Source organism: Thermobia domestica, chromosome 6, assembly GCF_964235325.1.
Source record: "Thermobia domestica chromosome 6, izTheDome1.hap1.1, whole genome shotgun sequence".
Taxonomy (NCBI): Eukaryota; Metazoa; Arthropoda; class Insecta; order Zygentoma; family Lepismatidae; genus Thermobia; species Thermobia domestica.
This window is the reverse complement of record NC_137459.1, coordinates 47,616,103-47,635,947: the sequence shown is the minus strand read 5'-3', so window position 1 is coordinate 47,635,947 and position 19,845 is coordinate 47,616,103. Positions and strand designations below refer to the sequence as shown.

General features: G+C 36.9%; 1 protein-coding gene across 1 annotated transcript in view; it reads left to right on the top strand.

Moving 5' to 3' along the window:
* Positions 1–19,845, top strand: part of LOC145687173 (glycine receptor subunit alpha-2-like) — a 190,619-nt gene that overhangs the window by 107,820 nt on the left and 62,954 nt on the right. The window contains exon 6 of the mRNA XM_081760637.1: positions 1,585–1,667. Coding sequence (XP_081616763.1) covers positions 1,585–1,667 — 83 coding nt within the window. The remainder of the gene's footprint in view (positions 1–1,584; positions 1,668–19,845) is intronic.

The window sequence follows — 19,845 nt, the reverse complement described above, 5'->3', positions numbered from 1 at the left end:
AAGCCTTTCTAAAATAAATAAATAATTGATGTACCATTGTATTGTTTTTCACTTCTTTTCGAGTATTTGTCGAATGGTTAATATCTGGTCGAAAGTTCATCGATTTTGAATAAAGCTGAGCTGATAATCCCCAATAATTTCATCTGCGTGTGAGATCAATCTTGCGAATAGAACATTCGAGATTATCTTATATGATGTTGACAGAAGAGAAATGTCTCGATAATTATTTCAATCAGTGTTGTCACTTTTCATGTGAATTGGAACAATTATTTATACTTTCCACTCATGTGGGAATTCCTCCTTGTTCCAGGTAAAGAGAATGAGTTTGTGTATCTTGTTCCACAATTTTTCCCCTCCAGCTAAAATTAACCCAGGGGGAATTCCGTCTACACCCGAAGATTGCATCTCCTTCGGAATTTCGTCTACACTCGGAGGCTGTATCTCTTTAATTTCTTTACTGTGATTATGGATATCCATTGAAATGTTTTCTTTTCCAAGCATGTGTTGAAATATCATTCCTTGAAGTTTAGGTGTAGCTGAATCCCTTCAGTGGACCAAAACCAGTAAATTCACCACCTTATTTAATGAAAAATCAATAGAAAATTCAATAAAATAATTTACCAAAAAAAAAAAAAAAAAAAAAAAATAGCAATTCAGTTTTCATGTAGTATGTACCCCCATATTTAGAAGTTAACGACGGCAATGGCCATAAGTGTTAAGAGTCCAGAAACCTAATTCCTAATCCTAATCGACTTGCGAATGGGTTGTCATTACTTGTATTCGTCCCATTTGCTCTGCGTCCACCGGCATTAACTGCCATCTGGCGAAATTTGGTGGAACTGTTTGATCGCTGAGTAGACTTCTGTGTGAGCGAATCTTTTGTCACAAGAACTTTGTGGATTACATGAGAACTTGGTAAAATTGTAACTTCATCGTTGCAAATTGTTCTAAGGTAAAATTTTGTAGCATTTTTTTTTTTTTACAGAAATGTTTGTTTTTAAATTCAAAACCTTGTAAATTTAAAGAAAAATACCTCTTAATAATTACATCTTTATTTTATTAAGATTGATTCAGATATTATCCACACCTGAGGCGTCATTGAGGCTCCAGAGAGCAATTGACATGGAACATCTTCTTACAGTGGTGGTCCTTGCCCCCCTCTCCCTTTGTAAGTAAAACCTGAAATGACACTGATGGTCTACTCTGAGGTATAGCAGTTTTTAACTGTAACACCTCTGCTGTAGCATGGTCCGTATAATTTCAAAACTTGTACAGTACATTACTGGGATGGAAAATACGTCAACTGCATCGTTCTGGTTCAAAATATGTTAATTGAAAACTGTAGTTGTATACATAAAATTTCCATATTAGATTTGGAAACTTTATACAGGTAAAACACGTCATTTCTTTGTTATTTTTTAATCTAATTTTCTTTTGTTGTGAGAAGATCGTACAGATACTTCCCTCACATTTCGAGTTTCATTACTGATACAGTTAACACATTGTGCAAACTACAAAACTGAAACATTCTAACAATGTATCTTTTTAAATAACTAAGTACTGATTCTCTGTTAATTATTCTAGGTTGACATTGAAGTTGTCCTGTGCAATGAATTTTCTGATTTATCCACACGACACTCAAGAATGTAAACTTCAAATGGAAAGTTGTAAGTATGGATTTTAAAATATAGAATTCTATAATACAGTCAAAAATAAGATACCGGTATGAAAATTGAAGCAGAAGAATGGAAATTGAATTTTTGGAAAGAAATGAGTGAATGTCCGCATTGCGAGAAACAACAATCAAACTTCATTGACTTTAGTACTCACTAAACTTACAACAAACAACGTTTAAGTCAGAGGTGTAGCCACGGGCCCATCGGGCCCAGGCCCCCACCAAATGATTTCCTGGCTCCCCTAATGACCAGATGTTAAAACATAATCGTGGAATTACCTTGCTTCAGTCATTTAAAAATAACAAAGTTTACATATAATTAATAATTTACGGTAAAATAGTTTGGAAAAATAATATTTCACCATACCAATCACAAAATAGTATGGTATTTCTACCTTATTGCGATCCGAAAATACTATTGTATCCTTTTTGTGAGAGCAGATTACACAATTTACGGTGATTTGTATTTGACAGTTTGAAGACAAACCTTTTGACTAGGGATGCGCACAAGACGAGTCGAGACAGAATTTTCCTGACAAAATTCGAGTCGAGACACAGCTATTCCAATAGAGAAGAATACATTTTTCGAGTCGAGACATCACTTTTACAGCACATTTTCGAGACGAGACAGCCTCAAATCTTGTCTCGTGCGCATCCCTACTTTTGACAAATTACTATAAATTCTACCATAAAACTAAGGCACTAAACTAAATAGTAAGTACATCATATTATTTATATGCTGTAATTAGTGTTTTAAGAAAACTTTTTTTTATAAGGCAAAATTTGGTGGAAAAACAACGTTTTTATTCATTTTTTCAGTTTGGACTTCCTTCGCTTTTCTAGATGATATTTCGTGTATAACAGGAAGTGAGATATAGCTGTTAATAAAATAATTATGTCTTTTTAGTCACAAATAATAAATAAACATTTTTGTCACAAAATTTAAAATATATTAAGTGCAATTTCATAGAAAATCAGTCTTATGTATAAAAGTAACCAAGAAAGTTCTGTCGCTTTTTGTGGAGGTCTGCGATAATATTCCCTCACACCGTGAATTGAATGTGAATGGAGATAAACCGAAAGTTAATTATTTGTGTTTATATATCCAACATACTACCTGGTTGTGGCAGTTCAGTAACAACGTAAACTTACGTAAGGACAGAGTAAACATGGAACCACCACAGAGCGTCATAGGGCGTGTATGCTGTACGAGTTCAAACTGGGGTCAAACGCCGCAGCAGTGTGGCGGAAGATATGACAGGTCTTTGGTGGGGGTGTCGTGACTGAGTGGACAGTGCAGCGGTGGTTAAGAAGTTTAAGGACGGTGACGAGACACTCGAAGACACACCAAGTGCCGGAAGACCAAGAAATGTACAAAATGTCGATCTTCAGACAGCAATTGAGCCGAACAGTTGCCAGACATGTGAGGAACTGCACTACCCTCATGCCGTAAACATCGCCAACACCTAGTGTTCCACTTGCGGTAAATGTCGATCGTCGCTATAGCGACGCGTCCAAGAATTGCCGCTAGTGTCCCACTGGTGTCAGGGTTTCGTCGAGCAGAAACATATATCTCTAGTCGGGATGTTGAAGTTATCACCGCGTAGCAGCGAGAACTACGTTTTGGTCCGCGCTCTTTAGATTCTTCGCGGAGAATCTCGAAGGAACCAACACGAACTATCGCCAGTCATGTGCATGCAGCTATTACTATATATATATTTTTGACGAATTGTTCCTAAAGTGAGCTACGAGGGTCAAGAATAACCTCTGCCTCAACACCATGAAGTGAAAAATCTTGAGATGAGTGCGTATAATTGTATGAATTTAGATTAACACTGTCGTCGATCATTAGAAAGTGAGTATGGGAGAACTATGAGATAAAGTAAATAGACACGTGTTATTTTGTTACAAAATTACATGGCGAACACAATTTATCTAATCCCAAACAGTTATCGTCGAATATACACGGTTAAAGGAGCACTCTAATTGACCAAATTAAAAAAAAAAAAAAAAAAGCTTTACAAGCGACGTTTCCTTCATCGCCTTCGTAGCAAAGTAGGAAGAACACTTGCCTAGTAACCATAAGGTTGGTGGTTCGAGTGCCCTTCGGGGTAATTTTTTGATACTTTTTTATAGTGTTTTTTGACTCACCTTAATGAAACTAAATCATACATATAGCCGATTTTACATATTTTGGGGGAACAATTTGGTGGTTCATTGGCGTTTTGTCGCGTCTCTGCCGCTGGTTGTATAATTTTCAAAACGGAAGAGGGGCCACCGGGGATCGTCGCTACGCAACCGCCAATGTTTGGCGAGATGTCGTTAATTGCTCGTTTGTGGTCCGCCGACGCTTACGGCATGGGGACAATTCAGTGTGAGTGGCGAAACCATTCAGCAGCACCTTCATCAACTGAGGAAACAGTAGAAGTTGGGTCCCACATAACTTGACTCCGGGTCAAAAGGCAAAGCAAGCAGGCACCTGTGTTTCTTCGCTGTCTCGTCTGAGGAAGGAGCCATTTCTGGACAGGGTGTTGGCATGTGATAAGAAGTGGATCCTGTACGAAGTTCCAAGGCACCGTCATAGTTGATTAGCATCCCATGAACGGTTCCAAGACAGCCGAAACCAGCACTGCACCAGAAGAAAGTCCTCCTGTGTGTTGATGAACTGCTCGCGGCATCATGCATCGGGAGCTGCTACCAGCTGCTCATAGCATCAATGCAACTGTGTACTGTCAGCAGTTGAACCATGTTCAAGAAAAACTCAAAACTCTGGAGCCAGGAATTCTGAATACCAAAAGGGTCCTTATGTTACAGGACAACGCTAAGCCCCACGTAGCTAGGATGACCCGCGAAACCATTTTACGCCTTGGATAGAAAACACTATTGCATCCGCATACTCCCTGGACATTGCACCGCCCGATTATCATCTGTTCCCTTCCTTGGACAATCACCTTAAAGGATGCCATCTCAATTCCCTAGTAGAGGTGCAAAATGCACTTGATATCGCTTCACGGCCCACCAACCTCTACCGCGATGGAATCCATGGCCTCCCAGAACGTTTGCAGAAGGTTGTCGATCTATTCTTGATCTTCCAGGTACGTGTTAGGTGACAAATGCATGTTCAGAGATGGTGGGTGAGAAAGCGATAGAACTTTCTTGGTTACCTTTATACATAGGTTCTGTGTATAGAAATAGTTATGCACAAAGGTATAATGTTTGGTCCGGGGCAGTAGTTCTTGGTTAAACATAATAAAAACTACCTGTAATATAATTTATGAATATAATAATAATAATAATAATAATAATAATAATAATAATAATAATAATAATAATAATAATAATAATCTAAAAACAGTGTTTATAGTTTTCCGGAAGGAAAAAATTCCAGTTTTTTTCAGGGTTCATAAACAATAGCTGCAACACATTTTTTATAGATTGTAGCTGTCCCACCTTCAAAAACGACGGTCCTCTCCTACAGAAACCTGCTGGCTACACCCCTGGTTTAAGTAGTTTAACGTTTATCACATGTACTTATGTCCTAAATTTAAATTAGTTTTTTTTTTTTTATGCGAACAGTTTCCTTTGTTAAGCACGCGACTTTGGTGGCCTTAACTCCCCAACCAAAGTATAACTACTGATATATATATACAGGAGGTTTAGTAAGTAATGGTCATAAATTAAACCGTAGATAGTACACGCCAAAACTAACAAAAAAGCCTTAGTAAACATGTTCCGCAAACGCTTTGTGACGGAGATAGGGGCTCTCGAAAGTGTGGGAAAATGAAGTTTATAGACGAATGTCTCAAAAAGTATGAATCGGACAGAGGGCGGTCCAATGAATGACTATCGAAGTCAGACCTGCGCTAAGCAGAAATGCATGGTTGATAACTCTGCAATACGCGCGCAAGGGATTCCACAAAGAAACAGAGGGATTTCCGGAAAATTGTCCAAGGAAAGGTGGCTCGAGATGAACATCGAAGGCGAGTCTATCCACTAGTAATTCATAAGTCGTGGTACCAGGTCGAAAGCACGAAAAGATACAAAATGGCGGACAATGTTTATGTGCCGTATGTGGTTGGACCATAACCAGCAGGAAATGATAGAGGCAATTTAAGAAAGTGTTGTGAACTACTTCAAAGCATATTCCTAAGACGAATGCACATGTACAGAGCAGTCCTTTACTATACCAATACCAAGGTAAATCAAACGATGCGCAAAAATGAATGGAATTGCCGAAAGGAACACTGGTAGAACATGCAAGCCTGCTGGAAATACTGAATCGGGGTTGCAACAGACGTTGAGCTCACCTTGGGTGCATGATCTTGCGGGTTCAAATCCGCTGAAGTGCCCACTGAATGCAGTGGTTCTGATCCCAGATTTTCCAAATCGTAGGTCCTGTCCTTCGAAGCTTCTAAGGTCGTTTAAAGCAACAATAACTCAATCAATCGAGCGCCTCTAGGTTGCTCATTATTTGGTTCATCCCCTGTACGTATACGTAAAGAAAAAACTGTGCACCCAGTTCTTGTCAATCAGCTGGTAAGCCATGAAACATGGAATGGAAGAATACTACATTGTTTCGATTACAGACGCGAATTGGAAACACGCTTGCCTTTTCACGTTTGTTTATTATGTTGCCTAAAGGGTTCTGCTACAGGTCTACATGCTTTCGTCGTACCGGAGTAGTCGCTTGGGAGAATGATTCAGAGTGTAGAGGTTCATTGTCTTCACTTGTCTTTCTCGCCTACAGTGAATGTAGTAGTTCTGTGTGTTGAAGAGGTGTAAAATGCGCGTGTCTTTACACTATTGTGGATGTACTTACTTCACCTTATTGCGGGGAAGAGTGCAATAATTTCAGTAGTGTAGAAAGCCACGGGGATACTATTGTGCAGTGTTAATTAGTGCTATTAGTGTGTTGCTAAATTTTTGTTTACCTTGCCATTGATACAATGTACAGTAATATTGAGTATGCTGACATGCACTTTATGTACGGCAAAGCAAACGGGAATGCGGTAGAGGCCGCTAGGTTATATCGCGAGACTTTCCTTACGAGACAGCAACCAGACCGAAGAACATTCATCAGAATACATCAGCGGCTACGAGAACATGGGAAATTTACACATTGTTCCAGGCCGGGAAGGCCAAAGACAGTACGTACCCATGAATAAGAAAAACGTGTGCTATAGGCAGTGGACGAAAACCCAGGAACGAGCACAAGACGTGTGGGACTTGCCAAATGCGTATCCAATGCTCTCGTATTGCACATTCTTCATGAACAGCAGTTGTACCCATACCATCTGCAACGTGTAGGGTACAACCTCTGGCACCCACAGACTTTCCGGCGAGAATGCAGTTTTGTCAGTGGCTTCGCAAACAAATTACTGGCAATCCTCATTTCACTGATGACGTTCTATTTACTGATGAAGCACAATTCGCCCGGGATGGCATTGTAAATTTTCACAATTCTCATGTATGGGCACCTGATAATCCACATGCAATAGTGGAGTTAGGACATCAGCGTAGGTTTTCCTTAAATGTGTGAGTAGGACTCTTAGATGATCAGCTCGTAGGACTATTTTTTCTCCCTAATGCATTAACTGGGATCTCATATTTGCGATTTCTCCAACATGATTTGCCGCTTCTACTCGAAGATATACCTCTCGATGGGCGTCAGCGACTGTGTTTTATGCGTGATGGAGCGCCAGCGCATTTCTTTAACCGTGTCAGAGAACATTTGCATGCCCGATTCGGACCAAAGTGGATAGGACGTGGGGGTCCTATTGCTTGGCCACCACGCTCCCCGGACTTAAATCCTTTAGATTTCTTTCTCTGGGGCCATGTGAAATCGCAAGTTTATTCTACCCATGTTGCAACATTAGAAGACCTTCGAGAAAGGGTGGAACAATGTTGAGGACATATTCAACAGGATGCCGACATGTTATCACGAGTACGTGGATCTTTGTGAAGACGGCATTCGCATGAATGGACGACACTTCCAACATTTACTTTAATGATAGAGGTATGTTAATTTCTCCTGCATCTCTTCTGTGGTTATACTTCTGGGTATTTACTGTTTACCTTATGATTAATAATGTACACATTTCCAACATTACGATTTCTGTTTGTTGATATGGACAAACACGACATGTCCATCATTTTTTGCTTGTTGTAATACACTTACGCGTTCAACATACGGAATGTTTCTGATTTGCCTCCCACATACTCAAATGTTGACATGCTTTTCCCATTACAATCCAGTTTGCGGATATTCGTTACGTTAACTGCTTAGTACATAATGTTTCATCAGTGCCTTGCATACCGTTTGATTTACCTATGTGCTACCACACTTGTACGTATGCATTAGTTGTAGGAATTCTTCCTGGAGCCATTTACAACGTACATCACCACACTTCCATTGCCTCTATCATTTCCTGCTGGTAATGCAACCACAAACGGCACATAAACATTGTCCGCCATTTTGTATCTTTTCGAGCTTTCGACCTGGTACCACGACTTATGAACTACTAATGAATAGACTCGTGGCGTGGTGGATAGATGTTCATCTCGAGCCCCCTTTCCTTGGACAATTTTCCGGGAATCCCTCCGTTTCTTTGGGAAATCCCTTGCTCGAGCATTACAGAGTTATCAACCATGCATTTCTGCATAGCGCAGGTCTCACTTCGATAGTCATTCATTGGACCGCCCTCTGTCCGATTCATACTTTTTGAGATATTCGTCTCTAAACTTTATTTTCCCACACTTTCGGCATCCCCCATCTCCGTTACGAAGCGTTTGCGGAACATGTTTACTAAGCCTTTTTTGTTAGTTTTGGCGTGTACTATCTACGGTTTAATTTATGACAATTACTTATTAAACACCCTATATATATAGCTCATGCGTACTAAGCTGTACTAAAACAATCGGGTAAGTTCGCCTGGATTTATTTGGTGATAAATTGTTGGCGAAAATGTGTGTAAATCGAAACCCTAACTTTGATGATAGAACCAAAGATCTGCATAGGAAAATATTTCCCATGTGTACTAACCCGTTCAAAGTTTATGGCTATGCAATATTAGATGAAGATCGGAAGAGTTCAGCTCAAGACGCGTAAGATATATACAGGGTGTTTCAAAACAGCACCGACAACGTATGGGTGATGATTTCTGAAACCAAGATAAGACGAAAAGTATAGACCATTCTGGGTGCACAGATGCTTCCTTTAGGAGTTATAGGCTGCCGAAAACATAAAAAAAGAATTTTAAAGATTCGTAGCTCCAAAACTATGGGACCTACCCTTGTTGGGTCAATACCACTTAGAAACTAGTATGTGCCCTATCCAAATATCCAAGTTTCAGAGTTCTGCGTACTTCCTCAACAATTTTTACAGAGGAAATTGGTGAGTACTTCAGATTATATGTCCGTATCCAAACTCCCTCTGTAAAAATTGTTACGTGAGTACTTTAGAATTCTGAAACATGTATTTTTGGATAGCGCACGTATTATTTCCTAAGTAATGTCTTGACCCGACTACGTTAGGTCCCATAGTTTTGGAGCTATGAACCTTTAAAGTTCATTTTTCTTGTTTTCGGCAGCCTATAACTCCGAAAGGAGGCATTTGTGCACCCAGGTTGGTCTATACTTTTCGTCTTATCTTTGTGTCAGGAATCACCTCTAGTCGAGTAAATATAACGTCAGACCTAAAACAAATTCCAACAAAAGATCTGTGAACGGTTTTTGTTTCTACCTGTTATACTGATCAACAGAAAAAAAGTTTACCAAAATTTGACAACCTGAAGTGTTTTTTTTTTTAAGATGGCCACCGATAACTTAAAAAATAAGGGAAATTCCTATTATCTTCTTTATTTATAATCTTAGAAAAAACATGTTTTAATCAAACTTGCTGCTTTTATCTCTACTAGGTATCCTGATTGACAGGATAGAAGTCTATGTCACAATCTGGGAACCGAAAGTGGATTATTTCCAGATGGCCGCCGCTAACCTCGAAAAACAGTGAAATTACTAAAGTTCTTTTTATTTAATTTTAGAACAAGTACTTCTCCATTAAAATTAAGTTTTATCTCTACCAGATATACTGATTGACTGAATAATAAAGTCTACCATAATCTGGAAGCCAAAAGTGGTTTCTTCCACCGCTAGCCTCAAGAATCAATGAAATTCCTACTTTCTTATTTTTAATCGCAAAGCAATAATTATTTTTTTACAACAAATTTAGTGTTTTAACATTAAAGGAATTCATTTCAACCAATAAATGATATTTATGGGATCAAGAATGGATACCAATAATGATCAGTGTACGTAAATATCAGTTATTAGGTCTCATATATATATAATATTAAATTGTATGTTTTATCATCGTAACGCAATTTATCTATACTGTATACACAAAGTACACCGGGTAGAAACAAAAACCGTTCACATACATGTTGTTAGAATTTTTTTAGTTTAGAATTTCTCTTTCGCTAAATTGACCTGACTACATTACTACTTTTCGGGTGTGTCTAATTTACTGACGAACACATTTCTCAGGCCACCGGCAAAACTACAACAGCTATCGACGCCAAATTCCACAAAAAAATCTCCCTTCAGCACCCCGACATATTTACAAAAGATCATTAAATCATCGTGGTATTTAATATATCTTTATCACGAAAAACTATTAAAAATATGATAAAAACTTGGCCACCACAGAAACTATAATGTCCACCGACACCAAACAATGCATATATATCAACCTTCAGGACCCCGACATATTTACAAACAATCATTAAAATATCGTGATATTTAATATATCTTTATCAGAAAAAACTATTAAAAATATGATAAAAACTTGGCCACCACGGAAACGATAATGGTCACTGACACCAAACAATGAACAAATATCAACCTTCATGACCCCGACATATTAAAAAAAAACATTAAAATATCATGATATTTAATATACCTTTATCACGAAAAACTATTAAAATATGATAAAAACTTGACCACCACGGAAACTAAAACGGCCACCGACACCAAACAATGCACAAATATCAACTAAGAGAACCCCGACATATTTACAAAAAATCATTAAATATCCTGATATTTAATATATTTTTATCACGAAAAACTATTTAAAAATGGTAAAAACTTGGCCACCCACCACGGAAACTATAATGGCCACCAACACCAAACAATGCACAAATATCGACCTTCAGGACCCCGACATATTTACAAAAAATCATTAAAATATCGTGATATTAAATATATTTTTATCACGAAAAACTATAAAAAATATGATAAAAACTTGGCCACCACGGAAACTATAATGGACACCGACACTAAACAATGCACAAATATCAACCTTCAAGACCCCGACAAATTTACAAAAAGTCATTAAAATATCGTGATATTTAATGTATCTTTATCACTAAAAACTATTAAAAATATGATAAAAACTTGGCCACCACGTAAACTATAATGGCCACCGACACCAAACGACGAACAAATATCAACCTCTAGTACCCAGAAACATTTACAAAATAAAAATTAAAATATCGTGATATTTAATATGTCTTTGTCGCGAAAAAACTATTACAAATATGATAAAACTTGGCCACCTCGGAAAATATAACGGCCACCGACTCCAAACAATGCTCTAATATCAACCTTCAAGACCCCGACAAATTTGAAAAAAAAAAAAAAAACATTAGAATATCGTGACATTTAATATATCTTCATCACGAAAAACTATTTAAAATGTGATAAAAACTTGGCCACCACGTAAACTATAATGACCACCGATACCAAACAATGCACAAATATCAACTTTCAGGACCCCGACACATTTCCAAAAAAATATTATTATATCGTGATATTTAATATATCTTTATCCCGAAAAATTATTACAAATATGATAAAACATGGCCACCACGGAAAATATAATAGCCACCGACACAAAACAATGCACAAATATCAACCATCAGGGCCCCGACATATTTACAAAAAATCTTTAAAATATTGTTATATTTAATATATCTTTATCACGAAATACTATTAAAAATATGATAAAAACTTGGCCACCACGGAAACTATAATGGCCACCGACACCAAACAATGTACAAATATCAACCTTCAGGACCCCGACATATATGTAGGGTCTACAAAAAAACATTAAAATTTCGTGATATTTAATATATCTTTATCACGAAAAACTATTAAAAATATGATAAAAACTTAGGCACCACGCAAACTATAATGGCCACCAACACCAAATAATGCACAAATATCAGTTTTCATGACCGCGAAATTTTACAAAAATTCATTAAAATATCGTGATATTTAATATATCCTTACCACAAAAAACTGTTAAAAATATGATAAAAACTTGGCCACCACGTAAACTATAATGGCCACCGACACCAAACAACGCACAAATATCAACATTCACGACCCCGACATATTTACAAAAAATAATTAAAATATCGTGATATTTAATATATCTTTACCTCGAAAAACTATCAAAAATATGATAAAAACTTGGCCACCACGAAACCTATACTGGCCACCGAAACAAACGACGCACAATTATCAACCTCCAGGACCCCGACATATTTGCAAAAAAATAATTAAAATATCGTGATATTTAATATATCTTTATCACGAAAAACTATTAAAATATGATAAAAACTTGGCCACCACAGAAACTATAATGGCCACCGACACCAAACAATGCGAAAATATCAACCTTCAAGACCCCAACAAATTTACAAAAAACATTAAAATATCGTGATATTTAATATATCTTCATCAAGAAAAACTATTAAAAATATGATAAAAACTTGGCCACCACGGAAACTATAATGGCCACCGACACCAAAAAATACATATATATCAATCTTCAAGACCCTGACATATTTACAAAAAATCAATAAAATATCGTGATATTTAATATATCTTTATCACGAAAAACTATTAAAACATAATAAAAACTTGGCCACCACGTAAACTATAATGGCCACCGACACCAAAAATGCACAAATATCAACCTTCAGTACCCTGACATATTTACAAAAAATCATTATAATATCGTGATATTTAGTTTATCTTTATCACGAAAAGCTATAAAAATATGATAAAAACTTGGCCACCACGAAACCTATACTGGCCACCGAAACAAACGACGCACAATTATCAACCTCCAGGACCCCGACATATTTGCAAAAAAAATAATTAAAATATCGTGATATTTAATATATCTTTATCACGAAAAACTATTAAAATATGATAAAAACTTGGCCACCACAGAAACTATAATGGCCACCGACACCAAACAATGCGAAAATATCAACCTTCAAGACCCCAACAAATTTACAAAAAGCATTAAAATATCGTGATATTTAATATATCTTCATCAAGAAAAACTATTAAAAATATGATAAAAACTTGGCCACCACGGAAACTATAATGGCCACCGACACCAAAAAATGCATATATATCAATCTTCAAGACCCTGACATATTTACAAAAAATCAATAAAATATCGTGATATTTAATATATCTTTATCACGAAAAACTATTAAAACATAATAAAAACTTGGTCACCACAAAAAAATATAACGGCCACCGACACCAAAAATGCACAAATATCAACCTTCAGTACCCTGACATATTTACAAAAAATCATTATAATATCGTGATATTTAGTTTATCTTTATCACGAAAAGGTATAAAAATATGATAAAAACTTGGCACCACGAAAACTATAATGGCCGCCGACACCAAACAATGCACAAATATCAACCTTCAAGACCCCGACAAATTTACAAAAAAAAAAACATTAAAATATCGTGATATTTAATATAGCGTTATCACAAAAACTATTAAAAAATATGATAAAAACTTGGCCACCACGTAAAGTGTAATGGGCACCGACACCAAATAAGGCACAAATATCAACATTCACGACCCCGACATATTTACAAAAAATTAATCAAAATATCGTGATATTTAATATATCTTTATCTCGAAAAACTATTACAAATATGATAAAAACTTGGCCACCTCGGAAACTATAACGGCCACCGACTCCAAACAATGCACAAATATCAACCTCCAGGACCCAGACATATTTACAAAAAAATCATTACAATGTCGTGATATTTAATATATCTTTATCACTTAAAACTATTAAAAATGTTTTATTAGTTTCAATTTTATTTTAATTTGGTGATCATCATATTTAATAATACCAAAACAATTCTAATGTTTTCTTTTTTTTTTTTTTTTTTGTAAATTTGTCGGGATCCTGAATGTTGATATTTGTGCATTGTTTGGTGTTGGTGGCCATTATAGTTTTCGTGGTGGCCAAGTTTTTATCATATTTTTAATAGTTTTTCGTGATAAAGATACATTAAATATCACGATATTGTAGTGATTTTTTGTAGATATGTCTGGGTCCTGGAGGTTGATATTTGTGTGTCGTTTGGTGTCGGTGGCCATTATAGTTTCCGTGATGGCTATTTTTTTATCACATTTTTAATAGTTTTTCGTGATAAAGATATATTAAATATCACGATATTTTAATGATTTTTTGTAAATGTGTCGGGGTCCTGAAGGTTGACATCTGCGCATTGTTTGGTGTCGTTGGCCATTGTAGTTTCCGTGGTGGCCAAGTTTTTATCATATTTTAATAGTTTTTCGTGATAAAGCTACATTAAACATCACGATATTATAATGATTTTTTTTAGATATGTCTGGGTCCTGAAGGTTGATATTTGTGTGTCGTTTGGTGTCGGTGGCCATTATTGTTTCCGTGATTGCTGTTTTTATCATATTTTTAATAGTATTTCGTGATAAAGATAAATTAAATATCACGATATTTTAATGACTTTTTGTAAATATTCGGGGCCCTGAATGTTGATATTTGTGCATTGTTTGGTGTCGGTGGCCATTATAGTTACCGTGGTGACCAAGTTTATATCATATTTTAATTGGTTTTCGTGACAAAGATATATCAAATATCACTATTTTTGATTTTTTGTAAATATGTCAGGGTCTTGAAGGTTGATATTTGTGCATAGTTTGGTGTCGGTGGCCATTATAGTTTCCGTGGTGGCCAAGTTTTTATCATATTTTAATAGTTTTTCGTGATAAAGATATATTAAATATCACGATGATTTAATGATTTTTTGTAAATATGTCGGGATCCTGACGGTTGATACTTGTGCATTGTTTGGAGTCGGTGGCCATTATAGTTTCCCTGGTGGCCAAGTTTTTATCATATTTTTAACAGTTTTTCGTGATAAAGATATATTTAATATCATGATATTTTAATATTTTTTTGTGAATTTGTCGGGGTCCTGAAGGTTGATATCTGTGCATTGTTTGGTGTCGGTTTCCATTATAGTTTCCGTGGTGGCCAAATTTTTTATCATATTTTAATAGCTTTTCGTGATAAAGATATATTAAATATCACGATATTTTAATGATTTTTTGTAAATAAGTCGGGGCCCTGAAGGTTGATATTTGAGTTTTGTTTGCTAGCGGTGGCCATTGTAGTTTCCGTGGCGGCCAAGTTTTTATCATATTTTTAATATTTTTTCCTGGTAAAGATATATTAAATATCACGATATTTTAATGATTTTTTCTAAATATTTGGGGTCTTGAAGGGTGATATTTGTGCATTGTTTGGTGTCAGTGGCCATTATAGTTTCCGTGGTGGCCAATGTTTTATCATATTTTTAATAGTTTTTCGTGATAAAGATATATTAAATATCACGATATTTTAATGATTTTTTGTAAATATGTCGGGGTTCTCTTAGTTGATATTTGTGCATTGTTTGGTGTCGGTGGCGTTTATAGTTTTCGTGGTGGCCAAGTTTTTACCATATTTTTAATTGTTTTCCGTGATAAAGATATATTAAATATCACAATATTTTAATGATTTTTTGTGAATAGGTCTGGGTCCTGAAGGTTGATATTTGTGCATTGTTTCGTGTCGGTGGCTATTATAGTTTCCGTGGTGGCCAAGTTTTTATCATATTTTTTTAGTTTTTCGTGATAAAGATATATTAAATATCACGATATTTTAATGATTTTTAGTAAATATGTCGGGGTCCTGATGGTTGATATTTTTGTGAAATTTGGTGTCGATAGCTTTTGTAGTTTTGTCAGTGGCCAGAGAATTGTGTTGGTCAGTAAATTAGACACACCCCTAGTTTTCATTACTACACATTACAATTGTCTATAAAACATATATTTTACAAAATGTGTTTTATATATGGTTATAAAAATATGCAGCAGTACGGGAATAAAAAACTCACAACTTCATTGTATATTATTCTTCATCACTGTCCTCTAGTGCATCAGACACCCAGTTGTCATAGTTGCGTAACTGGTCGTGATTCACACACAGAACTGCATGGAAGCAGGCTCGTATCCACGGGGCTAGGGTGGGCCGCCTCCCCCCTAATTTTTGCTGCCCCCCTAAAATTTTCACGGCAAGCTTGCAAACGAATTATAATATGGTGATGAACTATAATATGTTTGGATCGGCCCCCCCTCTAACTTCTACCGCCCCCCTATATTTTTGGGCTGGCTACCAACCTGCATGGAAGTCTATAGGCCTACATTCTGCAACTGCACCTGTTACAACTACAGTTAGATTTACAATTGCAGTACATGATTGTCCATGGAGCATCTGGGGCAACGTTCATATCATACTTTACTGAAAAAGTTCATCGTCATCGAGTTCTCAACCCTAGATCACAGGATTAATTTCGCTAGCCGTACAAATTGTTGTTCATTACGTAAGACTTAAAGCAATTCTTCCTCTCTACCTTTGAATTTAGTATCAGCGCTAAAATGAACTATTGAGTTATGGATGTGTCGTCGCCTTGTCATCCGTTATTGATGGACCTTTGTCATACCCATTAAACATAACAGTTGCCGTACCATAGTGTTTAATTGTAAAGTCTGAATACACTCTGGCTATTTGACGATAAGTATCTCCATGTTTCCACTTCATCTTGTGTATCATGTGTACGTGTGTGTTCAAGTCGAGCTAAAACTCGGGTCGACTCAAAACTCGAAACGAATTCAAGTCGAGTTTCGAGTCAAGTCAAAGATAATTTTCTCAAGTCGAGTTCCGAGCCAAGTCACTGTTTTGAGCTCGAGTTTCGAGTCGAGTCGATATTGATAAATGGCTCGCTGGTTTTAACTCGTTTTTTAATCATTGCCTCATTAGACTGAAAAGTGAAAGCTATGAGAAATGTAAGCAGTAATGTGGAATGTTTTTAGTGTTGTTCACGAGGTGGGACACTGCTCGCATCTCGTCTCATCTCGATTAACAACATACAATGGATTTTTATAACCAGAGAGCCTCGAATGAATTGATACCAATATAAGTATATACTGTAGTTCCTACCACCTAGGCTGAGACCAGCACAGTAGAAGTTTTAAGTCGAAGCAGAAGCCCGACCCGAGTAGTGATGTTAACCGGCTCAACTCGGTTGAACTGAGCGAACAGCTCGAGCCGACTCGGTTGAGATGAAACACCGACTCGGGTTACGAGAGCCATCGGCTCGAGCCGACTCGGTTGGGTAAGCTGTTCTCTCGGCTCGATAGTGAATGAGCTGTGAGCCGAGCCGCTCGAGCCATTAAGAACCCAAAACCCGGGCCGAACAGTTTTGAACATGTTTGGCCGGCGCCCTTTAACTTCTAATAAGTTTGGTTCAAGCTCGGTTACTCCTAGACGATGTCCTTGCCTCCTAGGCTTCACGACTACCGAGGTCAGCAGTCAACTAGTTTTTAGTTTTCAGATACAAACAACCTATCTTTCATGTTTATACACGGTGGTGGTGTTATAATAATAATAATAATAATAATAATAATAATAATAATAATAATAATAATAATAATAATAATAATAATAATAATAATAATAATAATAGTAATAATAATAATAAGAAGAAGAAGAAGAAGAAGAAGAAGAAGAAGTAGAAGAAGAAGTTGTGGTAGTAAGTATCATTGATAATAATTATATTGTCTATGTAGGATAGTCTAAGGAAGTACTTGAAACTACACACAGCATTTGTCTCGTTTTGGCTCGACTCGACTCGAAACTCGAGTCAATTTCGACTCAAGTTTCGTGTCGAGTTGGAGGATTTTTTCGAGCCGAGTTCTCGAGTCGAGCTCAAAGATGTCTGTTTCGAGTCGAGTCGAGTTTCAATGAAAACTCGCTCGAACTCGCTCGTGCCCATCCCTAATCTTGTAGACTCCGTCGATAGCATTTCTGTCTCTACATAGATCAGAGTCAATTGGTGCTGGATTGTTACAATGCTCATTAATGGCATGGGTTAATTGTGGTTTATCGGGCTTTTTCAGAACGTGGATGTCCTCCAAAAGGATGTTGTATGCACTAAGTTCACAACTCATCATCTCCTCTAGATCTCCCGTCGTCTTAGAGACTACAAGAAATCGCAGGAAGAGCAAATCAGGATCAATGCTTTTGACCTGAGCAACTGTGACTCCAGATGGACTGCTCAGGATTTTTACTTTGTCGGTCCTCTTAAAAGCAGAGGAAAATACATTTTGTCCAATCATACTATGCACAATGCTCCTCCCCACTGACTTGAACTCATGCACATTGATGTATTCTTTTGCCACAATACTGTTGATAACATTTTTCAATGAGGAGTCACTAGAGAGAGGTGAACAAGACGACATTTTTTCGTATATTTTTGGAAAGTCTGAAGTAGCTCTTTCAATTCTTGAAGCACTGGACTCTTTGTGTTGCTCACTAGTATTGTGAGAAAGTTCATTAAAGTCCTGCATGGGGGCTGACATAGTCCACAATGCTTGCCGATCCTCTGTCATCTTGCTTCCATGAGTTAAACCGACCGAGGTAAGTAATATTGTAAGTGTTTGTTCAATGACGAGAACGCAACCTAGGCCAGCCCAATACTGATTTGTTCGACGGATGGCAAACAACCCATTTAGAAATATTCTTTAGAACTCGGAGTTATTGTCCTCCGTTTTATTTATTTCCTGAAAGTACAAGGATGCTGATTTCAGATAGTTGTGGTGTCCTTCTTGTAACGATCTCGTTACGATGAGCTATGGATAGAGGACAAAAATAAGTAGAAAAGGATTTAAAAATATATTATCGTTGTAAACCATGCTTTCCTTATGAAAGAGAATGTCTGAATTTAAGTACTTTTTCCATCTTGATTACTTTTTAAAAAAAGTAAAAAGGAGATGAGAAATGAAGAAAAGAATTTGTACGTTGCAAGCTGTTTTTATCAGCTGGAGTTGTAGTTAAGGGGAGAGAGGGGAGGTATTCTATCATATTGCCTCAAGGCCGTGGACGTTACGCGTTTCCCTCATGATGCGATTGTGGCGCCAAGTACTTTGGTGGGTTCGCTCGTTCCTAGTGACGGCGAACTGACTATGTAGTGCCCGGTGCGTGTAGATGTCTTGGTTTGGTTGTTCGGAGGAAGGAGAATGGCTATTCTGTTAGCGTTCGATATGGTAGAAAGCGAACTTCAGTTAATGGGACATTGGTTTCGTCTTTCGATTCAGACCAGAGTTCTTGTTGGATTTCGTCGCTGTTTGTAAAGTAACAGGAATGAGAATAGTAAGTTGTTGCTGTGAATTAGTTTTGTGTGAATTTCAAAAGGAAGTGCAGTGAAAGAACAGTGTTGCTTCGTGAATGAAGTTTGAGTGCTGCTTGTGCCCAATTGTGTTTTCCATTCGAGTGGAGTTTCCTTTCTTATCCGCTTTTCCTGTTAATTTCATTATTTTTGTTCCTCACTGCCGTGTTTCAGACGAATGAAAATTGTACGTAAATACATTAGATTAAGTCTGGTCAAACCGCCGAGTTACCTTGTTCAAGGAAATCCCTTGCTCAGTATGTTATATTGTAGTTCTCTATTTTTGGTGGAATGAGAACGAAGGTAGCTTGTGCTTGAACTGGCTGAAAGATCCCACTTTAGTCTGTATAAGCATTCCAAAGAGTTGTCTGTTGAACGCAACTCACATAGTGCGTGTTTCTATGAGATACAGTAATTCCTTTGAAAATGGTGAAATGGTGATGTGGGCAACGTAAGTGCGTATGGCAATTAAACCTTTAGTTTGTCCTAATAAGGTTTATTACCGCCACCTCATGAAAGTAC